The following is a 19186-nucleotide window of genomic DNA, read 5'->3' as shown; positions in this document are numbered from 1 at the left end:
TAGATTAAAAAAAAAGGAAACAAAATTTTGTGTCGGCACTGTCTCGGAATTTTCTAATCATAATATAACTAGATTATTAGAATATGCTTTAAAATTACGTCAACTATAGTTTTAGTTTGGGTATAAGTTTGGGGTTTTTTTATTGCAATTTAGTAAAAAATTAACAAATTATTACAATTATCATAGAGATGTGATAAATTGTAGTCATCGATAATGTTGAGAACATCATACATTCTATTTTAGGTAATGTAAAAGGTATGGATACGTCGCATTGCAATATGCTATTTGATACCGAAAAAGATAATCACATATTTTTTTTGTTTGCCGGGATATTTTTTTTCCGACTTACTTTATATGTATCGTTATATTATGATCAAATAATAAAAAATCATTATGAATTGTAGCCTATGTGTTATTCTGATGTATAACCAATATTACTGTAAAGTTTCATACAAATCCGTTCAGTAGTTTTTACGTGCAAGAGGAACATACATACATCCATCCTCACAAACTTACGCATTTATAATATTAGTAGGATACCTTATGACTTATCAATAAGTAGTAATTTTATATGTCTTTAGTGTAAATGTCACAATGATAAAAACAAATACGGCGATAACATTATTCATTAGTTAAACAGATATATTTGATGTTTTACTATATCAGCTATTGCTAATACTTATTTTATATTTAAATCGCTTGAGGTTGCAAAGATTGCGTTAATTCCGTGAATTTTCTAGAAGGTAGACATAAGGATAAGTGTTTTAAAAGTCATAAACCCATATAGACGCGCTGAACTGCGTTGGATTGATATTTTGCGTTAGATGGTTTTTAAATGAAAAATTGCAGAACTTTAATTTTCACATAAAAATAAAACTTACTTGTGAAACGCTCTCCGCATCGAATAGGAATATTAACATGTTCATGCCAATCATCCCATCGACTTTCACAATCGGTCCGTAGTTCTGGTACAGTTTGTGAGTGAAGTCAATGCCGTTTAAGTTGTGGAACATGCCTGTTGACAATGATACATTTATTTACTAACTCTGTTCTGTGATTTTTGAGTTAATTCCGTTCGGACAAGCAGACAGATAGGCAGATATGGGGGGGTTGAACATTATTCTATATTATGTATAAGGACTAGGTGTTGTTAGTAGTAAGGAGACGGGCCGCACCAGACAGTACCGCGTTGGGGCGGCTGCGGACGAAGACGTAGACAGTTCCGTCGGAGCCGTCCCTAATGCGCCGAAGGGGGCCACCGTAGAGATTTAGTTGGTATGCCGTGCGCATATAGGGTTAGGGACTCGGCCCTGCGGTCGCTCGAAGATCAACATCAAATCCGGGCGGCGCAGTGTCGGGTCCTAAGGCACGGTGACCCCAACATAACCGCTCAGTCGCCCCTCCACGAAGCCTGGGCGGTAGTAATAAAGCACTTTCTCGGCGAACAAAAAACATTTGTTAGTTGTTGCGCTCTCATATATCTTTTCCAGAATAAAAGACCCATCGCGTATTTCTTTATGTTGGTTGTAGCCATATTGACAACAAAACTTTATTGAATTTCGTAATACATAAAGTAGATAAAAATAATATGCGTATCAAACGTACCACCGGGTATGAAGTGCTGCAGAGACCCTAGTAAGGGCAGTGATGAAGGACCCGGGATCTCTCTCCATGATTTGAGCTGAGCAGTCCCCTCTTCAACTTCCACCGCTGTACTGTTCACTGTGATACTCCTGGATATACACAAGACGGTAGATAATAACAGAAGGTTGGAAAACAAACAGGAGAGTTGTCTGATATGTTGTCCTGCTTGTCACATAGTCAGAGGAATTATAGAAATCTTTAAGGCTCGGATATATCGCCGATCCCGCGAAATTAAACACTAAAAAAAAGAAATACTAAATTATTTCTTGACATTTCAGCAAATGGCCGGTGAATGTATTATAAACGCTTTGTAGTGAAAGTTCATCCCCTATATTATTTGTATTAAGGGGTTCTTCAAAATATTACATACTAAATACCACATTTTACATCTTATGGACCAATTTTATGTCCCAATATTTACATCATATATTATGAATTCGAGTCAATCTTAATGATGATATTATAAACTCTTCCTAATACTATGGAGTAAGAAAACGAATGTTTTTGAAAGTGTTTGGATATTTGTTAGAAGTAAAGTCAACAGCTGAATAATTTTGGATAAAATACACGCGTGAAGGCACATGCATTAACCATGTCCTGGATGAACACACGTTGAAACACATAGGCTACTTTGTATCTCGGTGATTTGCTCGCAAAGAAAAAAATAGATTTTTTAAATCTGATTTTTAAACAGATGATTCTAGCGTCATACAGATGTTGCTATGGATCGGTGCAGTGATTTAGGGACTTATAAAAGACAAAACAGGCTTTAAAAACGGAGAACGGCGCGAGCATCAGTAAAATCATTTAATCATCTCTTACCGTACAAAGTGTGTAGGGGCCGCTGCTAATCGCGAGCTACAAATCCGCACTTTATTCAAATACATCTTGCGTCGATCAATCGCAGCAAAATACGCTACCGGCAACAAACAATGCAAGCAGAATTACCTTATCACTCACTAACTCGTTAACAATAGATACCGTATCAACACTTTATGTGCTGAGAGAGGAAATTATGCAGGTGTTATGATCGTTATTATGAGATATAATTTGTTCGTCCGTTTTGTCCTCTAGTTATTATTTATTGTATTCTTATCTTCTATTGCCCTTTCAACTATAAAGTAGCGTCAGCATACTTCTTCTTTCTTCTTTTAGTATGAAAACACAATTTGACTTAGATAATGACTGTGTATTTGGAAACTAAACAAAAGCCACGTCGCAAGTCCACGGCACGCTCATTCAGAACCAGGGACTGGACGCAAATAGTCCGAATCCGACCTTCCCATTGTTATTAGTTTCCATGTATGTAAATTGAGCTTGCCTGATAGTTTAAACTCCACGCTGCCGTATTTTAGTTCCAAATATGCTCACCGGTGCGCTATTCAAAATTCCATATAAAAATTAACTTACTCGAAACTATTTTGTAAACTATACGATACGTAGCGCGAAAATTCGTGCTCGGTGTACTACTGACTCGCTATGCCAATGTATAAGAGTAAAATAAAAATGGCAAAACCCTCAGATGATGGCATGTTGCCGCAATTTTTTCGGCATAACACCAGCATTTTTAACAAGTTGGCATAAGTTATTTCTGTTTTGCCGACAGTTTTGCGTGCGGTAACGACGCGAGTTCGAGATATGCCGTGTTAGAAACTTTTTAACGAGGCTCGCTGTACTGATAACAAGTACACACGATAAAACTTTGTCACGGAGTTTCTACACTTTCGCACCGTTTAAAACAACACTTGCACTAGAAGTGTCTGTTTAAAAATGATAGATCTTTACCCTAAACTGATAGAAAAGAGCAACATTAGAGTTTCTTGTCCGTTCTTCTCTGGTGAGAACTGCTTTCCGAACTGTTGGTAGAGTTAATATTGACGGAATTTAAATAATGTATAAAATTTTACAGATTCAAATAAATCATTTCATTTCATTTCAGCAACAATATTAGGAGCGTATTATGAAGATTTGTTTTTTATTCGGTCAGGACTAAGTGGCCCCAGTGCTCCTGATAGAGTAATAGGATAAGTGGAGTCCAATAGAATTTTGACTGACGAGAAATGATTGACCCTCGACAGTCGGCACAATTTTGACCGTCTGTTCGAACTTTATATACACAGGCTGATCCCGGAACGCGACACACTTACGTGGGCCATGTTATTGTACTTACTTAAGCTGCCACATAAAATCGTATCGAAACGGGACTTTGTTGTTTACAACATAATAAACTGGTAGATCAAGACATAGGCTGTTTATCAAATTTTATTTAACTCTATTCAGGATTTAAGCGAAATTTGATAATCAATATTGTCATTAATATAAATGTAAATATTGGCACTAATTGAATAGCGAATATGGTGGTTCTCCACCACAAAGCCGCAGCTTTGACATAAATGCGGACAAAATTTTATTTAATGTTGGTATGGACTGAAGTGTCAGTTTGAAAAAACGCGACACGGTCTTATCAGTTGCAAATCAAATGTTTTACTATTACAGACAAAGGTGAAGTAGACTGCAACGGCGGCGTAGTTGTATTGTGTGATCACCACTTTGATATCCTATATTCGAATGCCGGGTCAGGCAATTTTTTATATAAGTTGTTTCGCATTTATTGAAAATAGGGTTCTCAGGTTGTACTTCTGTCTACTTTTTGAGGAAAAAGGTGTTATGCAATGACGAATTGTGAAATTTTCTAAAAGGGAACCCGAAACAACATATAGGTACTATTATGTATGAATGCGTTCTGTAAATCGTTGTAATGATAATTAAATTCTACATTAATTCTACATAAAGGAAAACCGACAGGAATCTGGGTATATGGACACATTGCCACTAGTGATGTATGTCTGTTTATACTTTAAATTATCGTGCAAGGTATATTATTAAAGTTACGCAAAAGGAAATACAATGTAGGTTCTTTATGTCGTAAGTAAGTTTGATGTGGATGATTGATATCTATGTATTCTGACTACATTGTACTTACTGTCATGTGATATGAGCTTATCAGTTGCAAATCATTATAATCATTACAAATACTTGAAAGTTAAGGCGATGCCTCAGCAAAACAGCTCGCAAACAGTATTTTTATATTATAATACGTATAGAAAAAAAAAAAAATACTACAATATATGTTATATTTGGTTCGGTTGTTTCAAAGGTTTTGTAATGAGAATATTGTTTCATTATTTTCGTAGTGAAATTTCCGTGTATACGGTATACAGTATACCCTCCAAAAGTGCAAATAATTTTAACTTACAATAACACTATAAGATAGAATATTTAATGAGACATACCTATTTTGTTAGTTTAAAAAATCTAAAAGACCTAAAATTGCGTCGTAAATGTATGGAACGAATACTCAAGGCTTGCTCGGTGGAGAGCCTTAAGTAAATCGTGCAAAGAGGTGATTAATACCCAATTAAAATAAAAAGTATATTACATCGTTAAGTAAGTGTGAAATTATTTTACGACGAAACTGTAAACAATAATATCGTAATTTTTGGTTACAATGTGGTTTGAGATGCTTCTTTGTTGCCGAAGGTTTGCAATCAGTTTTCTTAATCAATTCTTTTGTTTGTAGTTAGCAAAGTTCTTTAACATATTTCATGTAATCTGCTGTTACAAGGATTCTAGAACAATTCCTCTCTCTCTTTTTATATGATCACAGTAAATGACCCCTCTGTACCTGATGGTAAGTGGAGTGGGGTCCAATAGAAAGTCGACTGACGAGAGATAGTTTATCCTACGTCAGTCGACATAATTTTGCCGGCCTGTTAGAACCGGATATACAGAAGATGATCCCGGAACGCGACACACTTACATGAGCTATTATGGCGGGTTTTAACACCTTGTGTACAGTGGTCGCTATCTCGCCGGATATAAAATATATCCTACTGCCTTCCTTCCCCATCATGTTGCGATTCACCATATTATAATATCGCAATATATAAAAGGCAATTTCGCTGTTTGATTGTTTTAAGTATTTTCCTTTCTGTAGAAAACTTATTGTATCAACTAATTGGCTGATGCGATTAATTTCCAGGTTTAGCATAACAAATTATAAGGGATTTGCGAGTCGATCCGAACTGATCTTTCAAAGCCTCTTAAGCGAAGGACAATTATTTATTTACAGCTTCCTTGAGATTCGGATCTTATCCTTTTTAGGATGTATTTTTATTTACGACATCAATTAGAAAAGCTTTGAGAGACAATGTTATTGCGTAAATCATGTCTGTCTTTGTTAATATGCTAATTGTGTCGCGTTTCCGGGTTTTTATATATTGGATATGAAAGAATACTTGATATTGATGACTGAATATTTTTTACCAATTTTAAATAAAGGCGAATGTACTTAAGTGATATGATAGACCCTCTCAATATTTTTTTCCTTTTTTCACGCCTTACCTTGGACGGGTTATTTATACAAAAGTAACACAGTATTCTGGTTTGTCGACGTTATTATAGCCCCCCAAAGTTATAGCCAACCCACATATCATATACAGAATCCAACTCGGTGAAATTCATGTGAATTTTTCAATAAAAAATCTCACAAAATGTTGATCGGTTCGGGGTTGCATTCACAGCTGCCACTAAACCATTTCGACGGTGCCATATTGTACGCCAATCATGGCAATGAAAAAAATGTCCGACAGATAAATAACTAGGTGTTGCACGGGGCTCGGCTCGCGTGAAGGACCTTTACTGTAAAATTCGTATGTAATTTTTAGGAAATAAAGTAGCCTATAACATGATAATCAAGGGTATAGTCTATCTGTATGCCAAATTTGAACCAAAATCGGTTGAGCGGTTTCAGTAATGTTAATAAACTGAAATACCTTACAAATTTACATTTTTTTTCATTTTAAGATTGTTATTTGTTATTGTATTCTTATATCAAATATAGGAAAAGAGAAACAAAATGTTAACAAAACTAAATATTTTACTTTTTAAACAAAGTATTTTGATTCTCTCAGTGACATCATGCGAAAAAGATTAATTTTCTCTTCCAAGATTTTAACCAAACGCTTTGATCAACTATGATTACGCCTTCTATAGTATATAGAGCAGTTCATCCTCGCGTATGGATTGCCGCGAACTTCATTCATAACTAGACGTTGTTCCCTTCCACGATATCGTAAAATATATTTCCGGTAAAGAAATCTATCGTGTACTTATCCGGAATAATATTAATTTTAATTTTAAACTACGGTTTATCTTTGTGCCAAACACCCATATCTGTTAAGTGGTTTCTACGTTTACACCTAACAAACACCGAAACATGTAAATATCCAAACGTTTCAAAAATTTAAAATATTAATAGGAAGTAATATGCAAACTTTCTAGAAATCGACTTTCTTAAGTAGTGATAATGTAACTACATAGTATAACTATGTAAACGCTGCGTTATCTATTTATTTAGTAAGGTACACCACCAGCATAAATATCTAAGTCTATAAAACATTATAAATAAACAACTGGTTGATATACTTGCTAATTACAGGCATACTCAACATTCACAAAATAATTATGTAATGATTTCTTATGTTTACGCGAATGTTAGACATTGAAATTAAACTAATTTTCGGATTCTATCGCGGTAATTAGTGTTTTATTTTCTCTTGTTAGTTGTATAATTGTAAAATGTAGGTAGATATTGTAACTTTGACTTTACGGATGAACAACACCTCAGTCCCCCCCGTGACCATGAAGACTGCAAAGTCTTCGAAACGTCGGGAGAAAATAAAACACTAATTACCGCGATAGAATCCGAAAATTAGTTTAATTTCAAAATAATTATAATTATTAGTATTACTCAAAATAAGTACACGCAACGAAACAGCCTACATGAAACGCCACTAAATTCTCCCCCGTCTCATCCAATCCAATACATTCATAATTTATGTTATTTCATAATACGAATGAATTATTTAAGTACAAAAAAAGAAAGAGAGATGAGAGAGAAAAAATAGATGCGTTAAGAGACCATATCTAATATAAGGATAAGTGGCACATATTGACCTCATTCCACCAAAATATGAAGAAAAATTGCTATGTCATTGAATAATAAATAATTTAATTCCACCACGTTCTTATACAATATCATTTAGTATAAAGTTGTAAGGTCCTTTGACGTAGTTGACGTGAGTAGAGTGGACCGTCGGGGGAGGGCCAACCCATTCCAAGTTAAAATTTTGCACAACTCGGGAGAGTAGCGTTTCTATTTCCAATTCAGCTATACGTTGTCCTGAAACACATTCCATGCCAATGATTTATAATCTAATTATAACATACACTCACTCACGTCTTTTATCCCCTAGGGAAAAGGAAGGAAAAGAGACGCCACTGGTATACTTTTCGCCATGCGTATTCCGTCCTATGATGTTATAGGGGCGATTGGCGAGGTTATAGACATATTGTATACAAATTCCAGACTCGGGCTGATACTCAGTAGAAAACCCCTATATCACTTTGCCCGACCCGGGGATCGAACCCGAAACCTCAGCATAATCTAATAATATAGTTCCTTATTAGATGTCTAGGTTAGAGATTTAGAACTTGTTTGGTTAAAAATATTTTCATAGGTCTGAATGACAAACGTTAAACTAGCACATATAGAGATGATATTTCTTTAATGTATTTTGTGTTATTATTTGTATTATTTATACTTTTAGTTATTACTTCAATGATTAAGACAAAAGTATATTCTAATTTATTACCTATACAACTTCGGACCCCAAATCCAAATGGCAAGTGGACAAATGGATGAGCACTTCCATTATGCATTGGGTCACTTTCATCTACAATCCATCTTTCTGGGATAAACTGCTGCGCTTTTGGGAAATTTGACTCCAACAATGATAGCAAACGGTGACAAAACAGCACGCCCATCTGTAGAAAAAAAAACTTTTTAAAACTTCCAGATTTATACATCTATATACTATTATATAAAGCTGAAGAGTTTGTTTGTTTGTTTGAACGCGCTAATCTCAGGAACTACCGGTCCAAACCGAAAAATTCTTTTTGCTTTGGATAGCCCTTTGTTCGTGGAGTGCTATAGGCTATATATCATCACGCTATACCCAATAGGAGCGGAGCAGTAATGGCTAATCTCAGGAAATACCGGTCCAAACTGAAAAATTCTTTTTGCATTGGATAGCCCTTTGTTCGTGGAGTGCTATGAGCTATATATCATCACGCTATACCCAATAGGAGCGGAGCAGTAATGGCTAATCTCAGGAACTACCGGTACAAACTGAAAAAATCTTTTTGTGTTGGATAGCCCTTTGTTCGTGGAGTGCTGTAGGCTATATATCATCACGCTATACCCAATAGGAGCGGAGCAGTAATGGCTAATCTCAGGAACTACCGGTCTAAACTGAAAAATTCTTTTTGCGTTGGATAGCCCTTTGTTCGTGGAGTGCTATAGGCTATATATCATCACGCTATATTCAATAGGAGCGGAGCAGTAATGGCTAATCTCAGGAACTACCGATTCGAACTGAAAAAATATTTTTGGGTTGAATAGTCCTTTGTTTGTGTAGTGCTCAAAGTCATATATCATCACGCTATGACCAATAGGAGCGGAGCAGTAATGGCTAATCTCAGGAACTACCGGTTTGAACTGAAAAAATCTTTTTGTGTTGGATAGCCCTTTGTTCCTGGAGTGCTATAGGCTGTATATCATCACGCTATGACCAATAGGAGCGGAGCAGTAATGAAACATGTTGCAAAAACGGGAAAAATTATAAGTTTTGAGAGCTTCCGTTGCCTGCGCTGCGTAAACGGTTAAAGTTATGCAACAATGATGTATGACGGGATTGTTCCACTTTAAAAGTTCTAAAAATTATATTATAAAAACAATGTCCCCCGCTGCATCTGTCTGTCTGAACGTGTTAAACTCAAAAACTACCCAACGTATTAAGATGAAATTTGGTATGGAGACAGTTTGAGACCCTGGGAAGAACATAGGCTCCCGGGAAACTACTACTTTTATAACGGAAAACTTTAGCCTGAAAAATTTTATAACGCGGGCGGAGCCGCGGCCAAAATAGTTATATAAAGGACTTATTATTGTTTGTGAAGGAGCAGACAAGTAGGTGAAGTAGTTTCTGGTACTCGGTATGTAGAATCTATTTTAATATCTCCGGGAATAACATCTTCTGAAAACCTTGGGCTTTTTGTTTCTAGTTTAATACCAGATTTGTTAAATTTAGAATGAGAATGTTTATATTCCATTGATGATAAATTATGTGGAATCATATGCACGTGGCTGATTGCTTAAAGAAAAATATTCTAACTTACTCCCTTAGGTACTTCGTATCCCAAAATATCATAACTTCTAGTGGTTTCTCTAAAATTCAATCCCACGACTGGCATCAATCTCATGGACTCTTTGATGCAAGCTTTTAAATACGGTTTCTTTTCATCATTCGAAAGTACTTCTTCTCTAAGTTTTTGTTGTTTTTCTGGATTCATTGCAAGTAGGTACATCGTTGCTAACATTGTATTTGATGTCTGAAATGGGATGTTAACTTTTATACCTTTTTATGTTACTATGTGTTCTCGAATCTATCTGAATTTTATAATTAATTAAGCATATATTGTTATCAGTTTTTTAAAATTTAATTTCGGAAGTAAAGCTGCTTACAGTATCAACTCCAGCTATTAACATATCAGATGCCATAATATGAGCAACTTCTTCATCTATTTTGAGTAATTTTTCCAAAATACTTTCTTCGTCACCAGTTTTACCGTTGTTTTTAAATTTCTCTGTAGCGTTTGCGATGTAATGTTTGGTGATGCTGTAAAACCAAATTGATAAATTTAATGAAATGAATTTGCAAGTATAGTAATTTGCCCTTAATAATTTTAGTAGACTTTACATGTCAATATCCTCGTAAACCTTCATTGCCCGTTTGAACATCTTTGTTGGGTAGTATTTCCATAAACTTGGCTTGTAGTCCAATTCATTTGCTATGAGCAACAGGTCGTGAGCGCATTCAATAAGTCTGTTTACTGGAGAGTCCTTCGGTAGTTCAGCATCAAGGGAGTTCAATCGAGTTCCAAGAGCAACAACTGCTATAGATTCGAGGGACCACAAGTTCATTTCCCTGTCAAAGTTTTCACGAATCATGTTGTTATGGTCTCGAACACGCCGCCACCTAAACGGAAAGAAATGTTAATGACGGAAATCATATTGGGCAAAGGAACTTAGATACACTTTTGTGATTTAGCGTCCAGTACCGAAACAAATGTTTTTAGATTACACAAAAATGTATGACAATCTAAATAACGAAGTTTTGAACTTTATCAAAAACGACTGTGCCACAAAGTCCCACAATTTTGATTTATCAAACCCATAGGTATTATATTACCTTGCTATCGTTTCCAATGCAACTTCATCAACAGTTTTGCTGTATAGCTTAACGAATTTAGGCATTAGCAGCGCTGGTCCCACCTTACTTCGGAATTGTCTCCAATTGTAGCCCTGGCTGAAATCAAAAGTATGCGTTAGAAGAAATCGATTGTAGTATTTGCATTATTAAATCACTAACGGTATTTACTTACTCTGTAACCAAACCGGTAGGTTTATTAGGATCTTTATTTTTGTAATATCTTCGATAATATTCCATGGAAAAGAAGGCAGGTCTCACGGGTATCCTGTTTTCTCCATAAAATATCTAAATTGTTAAAGTTTTTGTAATTTATATTTAAAATAAGAAGAGATTTATTAAGTGAGAAAATATTTAAGAGAAATGTGAAGCAGCAATTACGTTAGCGGGTCTTTGAGGGATACTACGACTAGCTGTTCAATATACAAGTAATAAAAAAATTACTACCTTAGCAATGCTTTCTGCATCGAAAAGTATTAATACGTCTGGTTTAAGCACAGCATTCACTCTTACTACTGGACCATATTTCTCATACAATTGTTCGTATAACCCCATTCCTTCCAGTTTGAACAATGATCCTGAAATGTTGAAATAAATTGAAAAACTCATAATGCTTAGCATCTAGGCGAAGAATGACGTAAATATACGATTTGCCAAAGAAAGTCGTAGTAATTGTATGCAAAACTGATGATTGTGAAAATGCAAATAGAGCATTGTTTAGTACAAGTTGTAATCGAATTTGGAATTACAATGCAGTGGAAATGTTCAGTTGTGTTATCTTATTTTAAAAGACAGATTAAATTAAGTTCTCATGATTCACTAGTAAGCAAATGGTATTGGTACATACATATACACCCACGCCATTATCCCATAGCGGTAGGCAGAGAATATTTAATACCATATGCTATACACCCCTTTTACCTCTTCCACATTTATAAGTCTTTTTATAAATTTCCGTCCGTTTAAGATATTTCCGACACGTTTTTCAGAGAAAGAATATTAATACACAAAAAACTATATTCGAATAACATGATACCAACCGCCTGGTAAAAAATTATGAAGCTGTCCTATGATAGGTAAAGTTGGAGGACCAGGGATCTCTCTCCATGACTTCAGAGTGGTTACATCTTCGCTCACTTTCAATGGAGAACTGCTTATGGAAGCATTTCTATGAACAAATAATATTTTTTATTACATTCTCATAATACACATAAATATAGAACAATAAGCTTGTAGTACTTAAGAGTAGGGCCGAGACTACGGATTTTATCTTTGGACGATCATGACAAATTTTACTGGAATTAAATTAATATCTTCATGCATGCTAATCGACATAAGGGCGTTAAGGCTTAATTAAAATGAACTTAAAAGGGATAAGACACGTACCTTATTTGATTACTGCTCATAGACGTCAATCTATAGAATATTTTACTCATTTTTTATCGTTAAAAATTATTCAGTTTATTTCAGTAAACACAGCAGGTGATGTACCTGTGAGGTAAGCGTGAAACAAAGTATAGGTTAATGTCGACAGCAATATAATATATTCAAAATTAGAAGTTAATGTATATTTGAAATAACATTGTTTGTCTGTGCAATTTTCTAGTAATATGAGCAGTGAATTTTGTATTGTTCGTGATTTTATAGTTTTAAAATAATACGGATAGATTTTATAGTACTTTGAATACAATTTTTGGAGGCTATAATCATTTATCTATCTAATAGTTTTTCCTTTGAATGGTGAGTGATATGGATTTTTAGAAAAACCGATATCAAATTTACATTGTTATTGAACACTAGGGACAAATGACCGGGTTACAAAATAGTCTATGTATGTGTACTAAGGCATGGTCTGCTTATGTACCAAATTTTAGCTATGTCCGTCTGGTTGTTTCTGCGTTTACTTCTAACAAAAATCCGAACTCTTTCAGAAACTTTCGCATTTATAATATTATAAGTATATGTAAGTAAACAGGAGTAAAATAATATAATCCAGTTTAAATACCGTCGATTAAATATTTCATGTCTTTAATAAATTCATAAAATTAAACTAAATAATTAATTTAAAAGGTCTAGGCGAAACTGGGTGATATTCATGGTTTAGAAGACACGATATTCTAATTTGTTTGATAGTTAATTCTACAAAATGTGACGCATTCAAACTTGTTTTAAAAAATAAAATGTCTTAACGTTAATAAACACATTGTTGTGTTAATTGTTTTTTGTTTTTGTACTATTTTAATAAGATTTAAGTCACTGTTTATTGATTTACAAAATCATTTAGAAAATTTGTTGTTACAGATTACCTAGATGTTGGAGAAATCACTGGTAAACAGTCCAATGGGTTTGCACTTCGGTGTTAATTAGAAACGCTAAAAATACCAAAAATGTAATAATAATACAAATCTGAAATCATGCCTGATATAAAAGTATTTTGTTAGTGATTAGTACTCATCTAGATGTATACTTATTTTTTTTTATTTAGTAAATATGATTTTAGTTTGCTTTGCGTGGTCAATGGTCATAGATACTGTATCAAACGGGAACGATTTACTCTTGATAAAACAATTGTCCTGATTAGTGCATAATTGCAACTGAAGTCACATAATATATTTTATATAAAGCTATGTGATTACGGTGATATTAGCGGTGATAGCCTAGTTGGGTGTGGAACGGACTGCTGAGACGAATATCTGCAGGTTCAAATCCAAAAGATACACACCGCTTCTCTAAAATTATGTGTGTATTCTTTGTGAATTATCGCTTGCTTTAACGGTGAAGGAAAACATCGTGAGCAAACCTGCATATCTGAGAAGTTCTCTATAGGAATTTTGAGGGTGTGTGAAGTTTACCACCCTGCACTAGTCCAGCGTGGTGGACTAAGGCCTAATCTCTCTCAGAAGTAGAAGAGGCCCGTGGCCAGCAGTGGGACAGTACATAATACAGGGCTGATATTTTTATTAAGTGATATTGTCTTACGATTCTAAATAAATCAATACTAAATTTCCGCATCCGTACATAAAATAATGCTTTAGATGCCATTAATTAGACGTAAAGTACTTAATGTTTTTTGTTTACCATCATTACGTGTTTTATTTATAGTGTGTTGTTGATAAGGGTAAACTGATAATTTAATTCTTTTTAAAATAGCTGTGTAAAGTAAACATAATCTATATGTATGTAAAAAAAGTCTTGTTAGTTACACTTTTTATAGCTCAAAACAGCTGAACTCATTTGGCTGAAAATTAGTAGGGAGGTAGCTTAGAACCAGGAGACGGACATAGGATACTTTTTACTATTATATAAAGTTGACGAGTTTGTTTGTTTGTTTGCACGCGCTAATCTCAGGAACTACTGGTTCGAACTAAACAAATATTTTAGTGTTGGATACCCCAATTATCGAGGAATGCTATAGGCTATATATCATCATGCTATGATCAAAAAGAGCGCAGCAGTAATGGAAACTAAAACGGAGAATATTTATAACTTTTGAGAGATTATTTTGCGTGTGCTGCGTAAACGATTAAATTATGACGCGGGCGGAGCTGCGGGCAAAAGGTAGTTATAGATAAAAACTACTTATTATCATGAAATTTTGGTGTTTTTTTGTTATTGAATTCTAGCGAAATGATTACTACTTTAAACCACTCATGAATGTTCTATAAAAATTTCATCACGCAGTTATGACAAAGAAATTATTTATACATTATTGATGGAATTTATAATTAAAGAAGCACCGATAATTTACGTTGCAAAGCTTACATTATTTTTTAGTTTCGTACTCTTTCGTATTTATTCGTGTTGGAATCTCGTTCAGGTATAGACTGGTCCGGTCGTCTAATATAAAGTGCGAAATATATTTCGACAAGTTACGGGAGAGCCACATACAAATCTTTACTGAAAGGTCGGAAACATCACGGATTCTTTTTTTTATATATCCACGGCAAAGAGATCCCACTGCACCTGATAGTAAGTAGAGTGGGTTTTAATAGAATGTCGACTGACGAGAAATGATTAATCCTCGGCAGTCGACACAATTATGCCGGCCTGTTGGAACCGGATATTCACATACCTCTAGCATTGTAAGGCCGTAAAGAAGAAGATTGTGCTTCGAATGACTTCTATAAAAAATATTTTCTTCTAAACATCAGGTACAGTTTCGCTGGAATTAGGCTAAAGATGTTTATTCTCACATATTAGCGACAGTTTAGATTTAACTTTATATATATAGTATTAAGAAGTTAGCAGAATAGCCACAAATCCCGTGGCATTACATTGTAACATAAATAAACTTGAGATAGGTACTTGAAAATGCTTAGAAATTCCTACTTAGTTAATCTAGTTAGCAGAGAGCACATATTTTTCGCTTTATTAGTCTTAGTAAGGTGCAAGGCAAAGTAAGGTATTGTTTCCATTGAAGTAAATTAATTGTAACAAATATAAAAAAAAATATTTTTCAATGTCCGTGGAACTGGAACGAGATCTGTATTTCAACGGATCTGATTAACGATTCTAACTTGTTTTTTAAATGTTACTATTCCGTCCAGAATTCTAAAATATTTTGCTCTATATAAAATATGAAAACAATTAAAACCCAAATTAGGTGTGAACCTATTATAAACCAAGTAATTCGTTTCAAAGAAAGAGTGGTTAGGAGAGTTGAGCAGGCTTTAGCACTGCTTACAACAGTAGTAACCCACCCAGAAATTGGAACAATAAATTCACAGAACACTAAAATATGTGTAAAATCCGATGGAATAAAAAACCTTTATTAGGTTCCTTTTTTAAGTTTATGTTGCATCATGAGATGGAAAATCCCGTAGAATTATAGTCTTATTGTTTCCGCTTGCTTCAATGTAAACGTGCCCTAAGCGAGCGCGGTTAACTCCAAGTGCAGGTGCGAAGGATTAACAAGACGATACTAGTCCGTCGACCGCCAGAACTTGCTTCTGAGTACGTTCACTAATGTAATTAAGAATTTTGCTTGAGCGTAATTTAACACGTTTCATTTCGAAGTAGAATTATTAAAATGGTTCACCTAACTTTTAACACGTAATGGTTTTGCCACGAAGTAATATTTGACGCCAATTTCAACGAGAAAAATTTTAGATAACTTTTTTTTTTAAATATGATCACAAATTAGAAGTAGTTTGGGACTAGTCATAATTCCAAGTTTTTACTTTTTAAATTTACTACATTCCCTGAAAATTACATGCAGGTAAACTTACCAATGTACGAATAGTATCAAAGTGCATGAGTTGCTTCAAGCTATGCAATGGTACTCAATTTATTACGATTCTTAAGTATTATCTTCGAGATGATGGCATTTTATCAGCAATGATTATCATTGTCTAGGGATGTCATAATATCATATTACAAAAATAAATCAATCTTTTAAATCGATTAATCACTGAATTTAAATCACTTGTGAATTGATTTTAGCAAATCGAGTGATTGAGTCAAATTACCTTAACGAAGTTCTATTAATATATCTCATAATGGATTTAGCTTAAAAAAATATGAACATAATATTATGAATTGACAACCTCTTCATTTTTTGGAAGTCGATTAAAAAGCAGAAAATTAGAATATTTGCAATCAATGCATTGTTGCCGCCCTATGTGCAACCAACATAAAAAACTTTTTTAGTATTGCGTACAATAGACATACCTATGTACATTAATTTATAGCTCACATAACGTTTTATTTGACATTGACCAATTGACTATTGATTAGAAATCGATTTTATAACACATTGAAAATCGATTCGACATTCACTATTAACATTTTTACTCACCACTATCAGTAAGGACGCGATAGCAATGTTGTCTTTATTCACAGTTTGTTTTTCTAAATCTTTAGTCAATATTTGCGCGACTTATTGACATTTCATGTTTTGTATAATATTACCTGTTTTGCTTTATTTATTGATTCATTCGAGGAAAATTTTGCTCTCTAAATGTTTGGTCTGTATAGCTAGGTTTAAGCATACCAATTTATAAGGATCTTTATTCAAAACATTTAATACTAAGGTAACGGGACCATTAATTGCCCACTAATTTTTAAACTTCATAAATTTGTTTCATAAAGAAAAATAAAGAATATCCTTTTATTAAATTGCAACATATAATAAAATTTAATAATGAAAGAACTAACAAAAAATAGTAGTATGTTTTTGAATTGCAATTAAAAAAAAAGAAAACATAGAAGGTAGGCCTTGTTACGAAGCAGGCAGGCTATCTTTGGTCACATTACCTGACTATTTTTTCGGGCACAATTGTATTATAGCCAGTCTAAAAATAAAAACCCTCGGCATGTTGTGGTAGAATGTAAAACTAATTTCTCGTGCCGATAACGTTTATTTAAAACGAAAAATCTAGTGACGCCGTCAAAGCAGATTTTTTATATTCCTGGTCAGGATTTATATCGATAGTTCCGTAACTCCTTGTTAATAATGGAATTCTTGTGTCAGTCTATTTGCCTGTATCGCATGCTCTTTGTTCAGAATAATAATATAATCACCTGACCTTTATAACTGTTGTAAATATTCAACTGATGATGTAATAAATAAAAATCTATAATGTGAATGTAGGTAATTAAACTTAATAACTCTATTTCGATGCAAATAATTTTAGGCAAACATAGGTATCCAAAATGTCAATTTTATAATTACGCCACATGAAATAATTATATAATTGACAAACTAACCAGCTGGTATAAAGGACCTTGCAAGTCATGTGTGCGCTAAGAATTTAGACTACATCGTGAATTATTAATGCTTTCCATCCCCGAACGCGGTGTTTGGATTGGATCGGGGCTTTAGTCTGCAAAATCACACACACGTGAGAGATGCTCAACGAACCGGTGTTTGAGTCAGCCGTCTCCGACGGTAATCTTAAATCATGTATGAAGTTTATTATAGCAGACACGAAGAAAATATAAGTCGTGATTCCATCGCGGTTTTATTTTTAAATTGTTTGGGGATTAAGAAAGAAAAAAAGATATTTATTTTGGATTAGATTGAGTGACGTTAGCCTCTCTTATGTTTTGAGTTCTAACTGAATACCTAATAATGAAGTCATGGAATTCGTTTAGGAATATATTCAATAGAAATTTCTGTTTCAAATCTGTTGAATTCAAATTTACTTTATAAAACGACATGGTAATCAGGTTTCACTGGACTTTATAAGTACAGTTCTGGCAAAATATGCATCGTGTCGATTGCAGAGGGATAATCATCTCTCGCCAGATTCATACAAAATGGAATGGGATCGCAACTAAACTGACTTGTAAACTATGTATACATAAGCTATTCGTCCATGAACAGGATACATTAGGTACTGTCCCACATTATGAAAACTCGTAAAAAAAAAACCTGTCAAAAAATGAGACCTAGCTGGTTGTTTTTTACTTCGAAAATACTCTAAAACGTAATTTCATAAATGGCTTTAGAGTTGTTTTAAAGTACGCGATTATAAATATTGTGCGTGAGTATTAGTCTTATAAGTATTGTGTGTGATTTTGCTCTAAATAATCAGCAAAACGCTCGTAAAAGTAAATGTGCAATCGAGATTTAATTATTTGACAAACAATTATACGAGACTTGTATTATACCTAGTCTTGCCATAAATATTGTAATAAAGAAAAAAGAAAATTGTTAACTGCAAATAACATTTATTACTTTTACAGTGTGTCAGTTTAATACATAAATATAAAACAATTAAAAATATAAAAAGCTTATTCGAAGTGGTCTCCATTGGCTGCAATACAGTCCTTTAAACGATGAGGCCAGTTATCAATAGAAGCACGCACTCTTTCCATGGGAAAATTCTTCACTGCCAATCGTATAGATTGTTTTAGGGACTCCAAATTATCATGGCGTTTAGAGCAAGCTGTACTCTCTAAAACTGACCACAAATCATAATCCAGCGGATTAAGATCGGGACTAGACGACGGCCAGTCTTCAGCTCTGATGAAGTCCGAAACGTTCGATTCCAACCAAGACTGCGTGGACCGAGCTTTATGACCCGGCGCCGAGTCTTGCTGGAAGGACCATACTTGGTTATTGAACATGGTGATGTTAAGGGGCTTAACTACCTTCTCAAGAATGGTATCTTGATACACTTGTGCCGATGTTTTGATACCTTTTT

The 19186-nt window shown here is 34.1% G+C and overlaps 2 protein-coding genes across 6 annotated transcripts in view; both read right to left on the bottom strand.

Annotated features, from left to right (window-relative positions):
• The window catches only part of LOC115450156 (cytochrome P450 CYP12A2), a 32201-nt gene extending 29500 nt beyond the window's left edge, over positions 1-2701 (bottom strand). The window contains exons 1-3 of one of the 3 annotated variants that reach the window (XM_037441237.1): positions 2467-2701; positions 1606-1733; positions 882-1015 (exon numbers count right to left, since the gene is read on the bottom strand). In XM_037441237.1, coding sequence (XP_037297134.1) covers positions 882-1015; positions 1606-1733; positions 2467-2531 — 327 coding nt within the window. In that variant the 5' untranslated portion in view covers positions 2532-2701. The remainder of the gene's footprint in view (positions 1-881; positions 1016-1605; positions 1734-2466) is intronic. The other 2 variants (XM_030178135.2, XM_037441236.1) reach the window with 2 other exon arrangements.
• A 4996-nt stretch (positions 2702-7697) lies between these two features.
• On the bottom strand, positions 7698-16345 carry LOC115450158 (cytochrome P450 CYP12A2). 3 transcript variants are annotated; one of them, XM_030178141.1, is made up of 11 exons: positions 16265-16345; positions 12423-12527; positions 12077-12204; positions 11484-11614; positions 11212-11324; positions 11019-11135; positions 10527-10805; positions 10292-10445; positions 9946-10158; positions 8361-8532; positions 7698-7888 (listed from the first exon to the last, which is right to left on the bottom strand). In XM_030178141.1, exons 2-11 carry the CDS (start codon positions 12470-12472, stop codon positions 7734-7736), a joined length of 1512 nt encoding a protein of 503 aa, XP_030034001.1. In that variant the 5' UTR covers positions 12473-12527; positions 16265-16345; the 3' UTR covers positions 7698-7733. The 3 variants fall into 3 exon arrangements, with proteins under 3 accessions (XP_030034001.1, XP_037297471.1, XP_030034003.1); XM_037441574.1 differs by lacking the exon at positions 16265-16345 and adding an exon at positions 13343-13361; XM_030178143.1 differs by lacking the exon at positions 12423-12527 and having other exon boundaries at positions 16265-16328.
• Positions 16346-19186: the final 2841 nt, after the last annotated feature.

The sequence above is a fragment of the Manduca sexta genome, chromosome 22 (assembly GCF_014839805.1).
Source record: "Manduca sexta isolate Smith_Timp_Sample1 chromosome 22, JHU_Msex_v1.0, whole genome shotgun sequence".
NCBI classification, from domain to species: domain Eukaryota; kingdom Metazoa; phylum Arthropoda; class Insecta; order Lepidoptera; family Sphingidae; genus Manduca; species Manduca sexta.
This window is presented reverse-complemented; position numbering and strand designations above follow the sequence as displayed.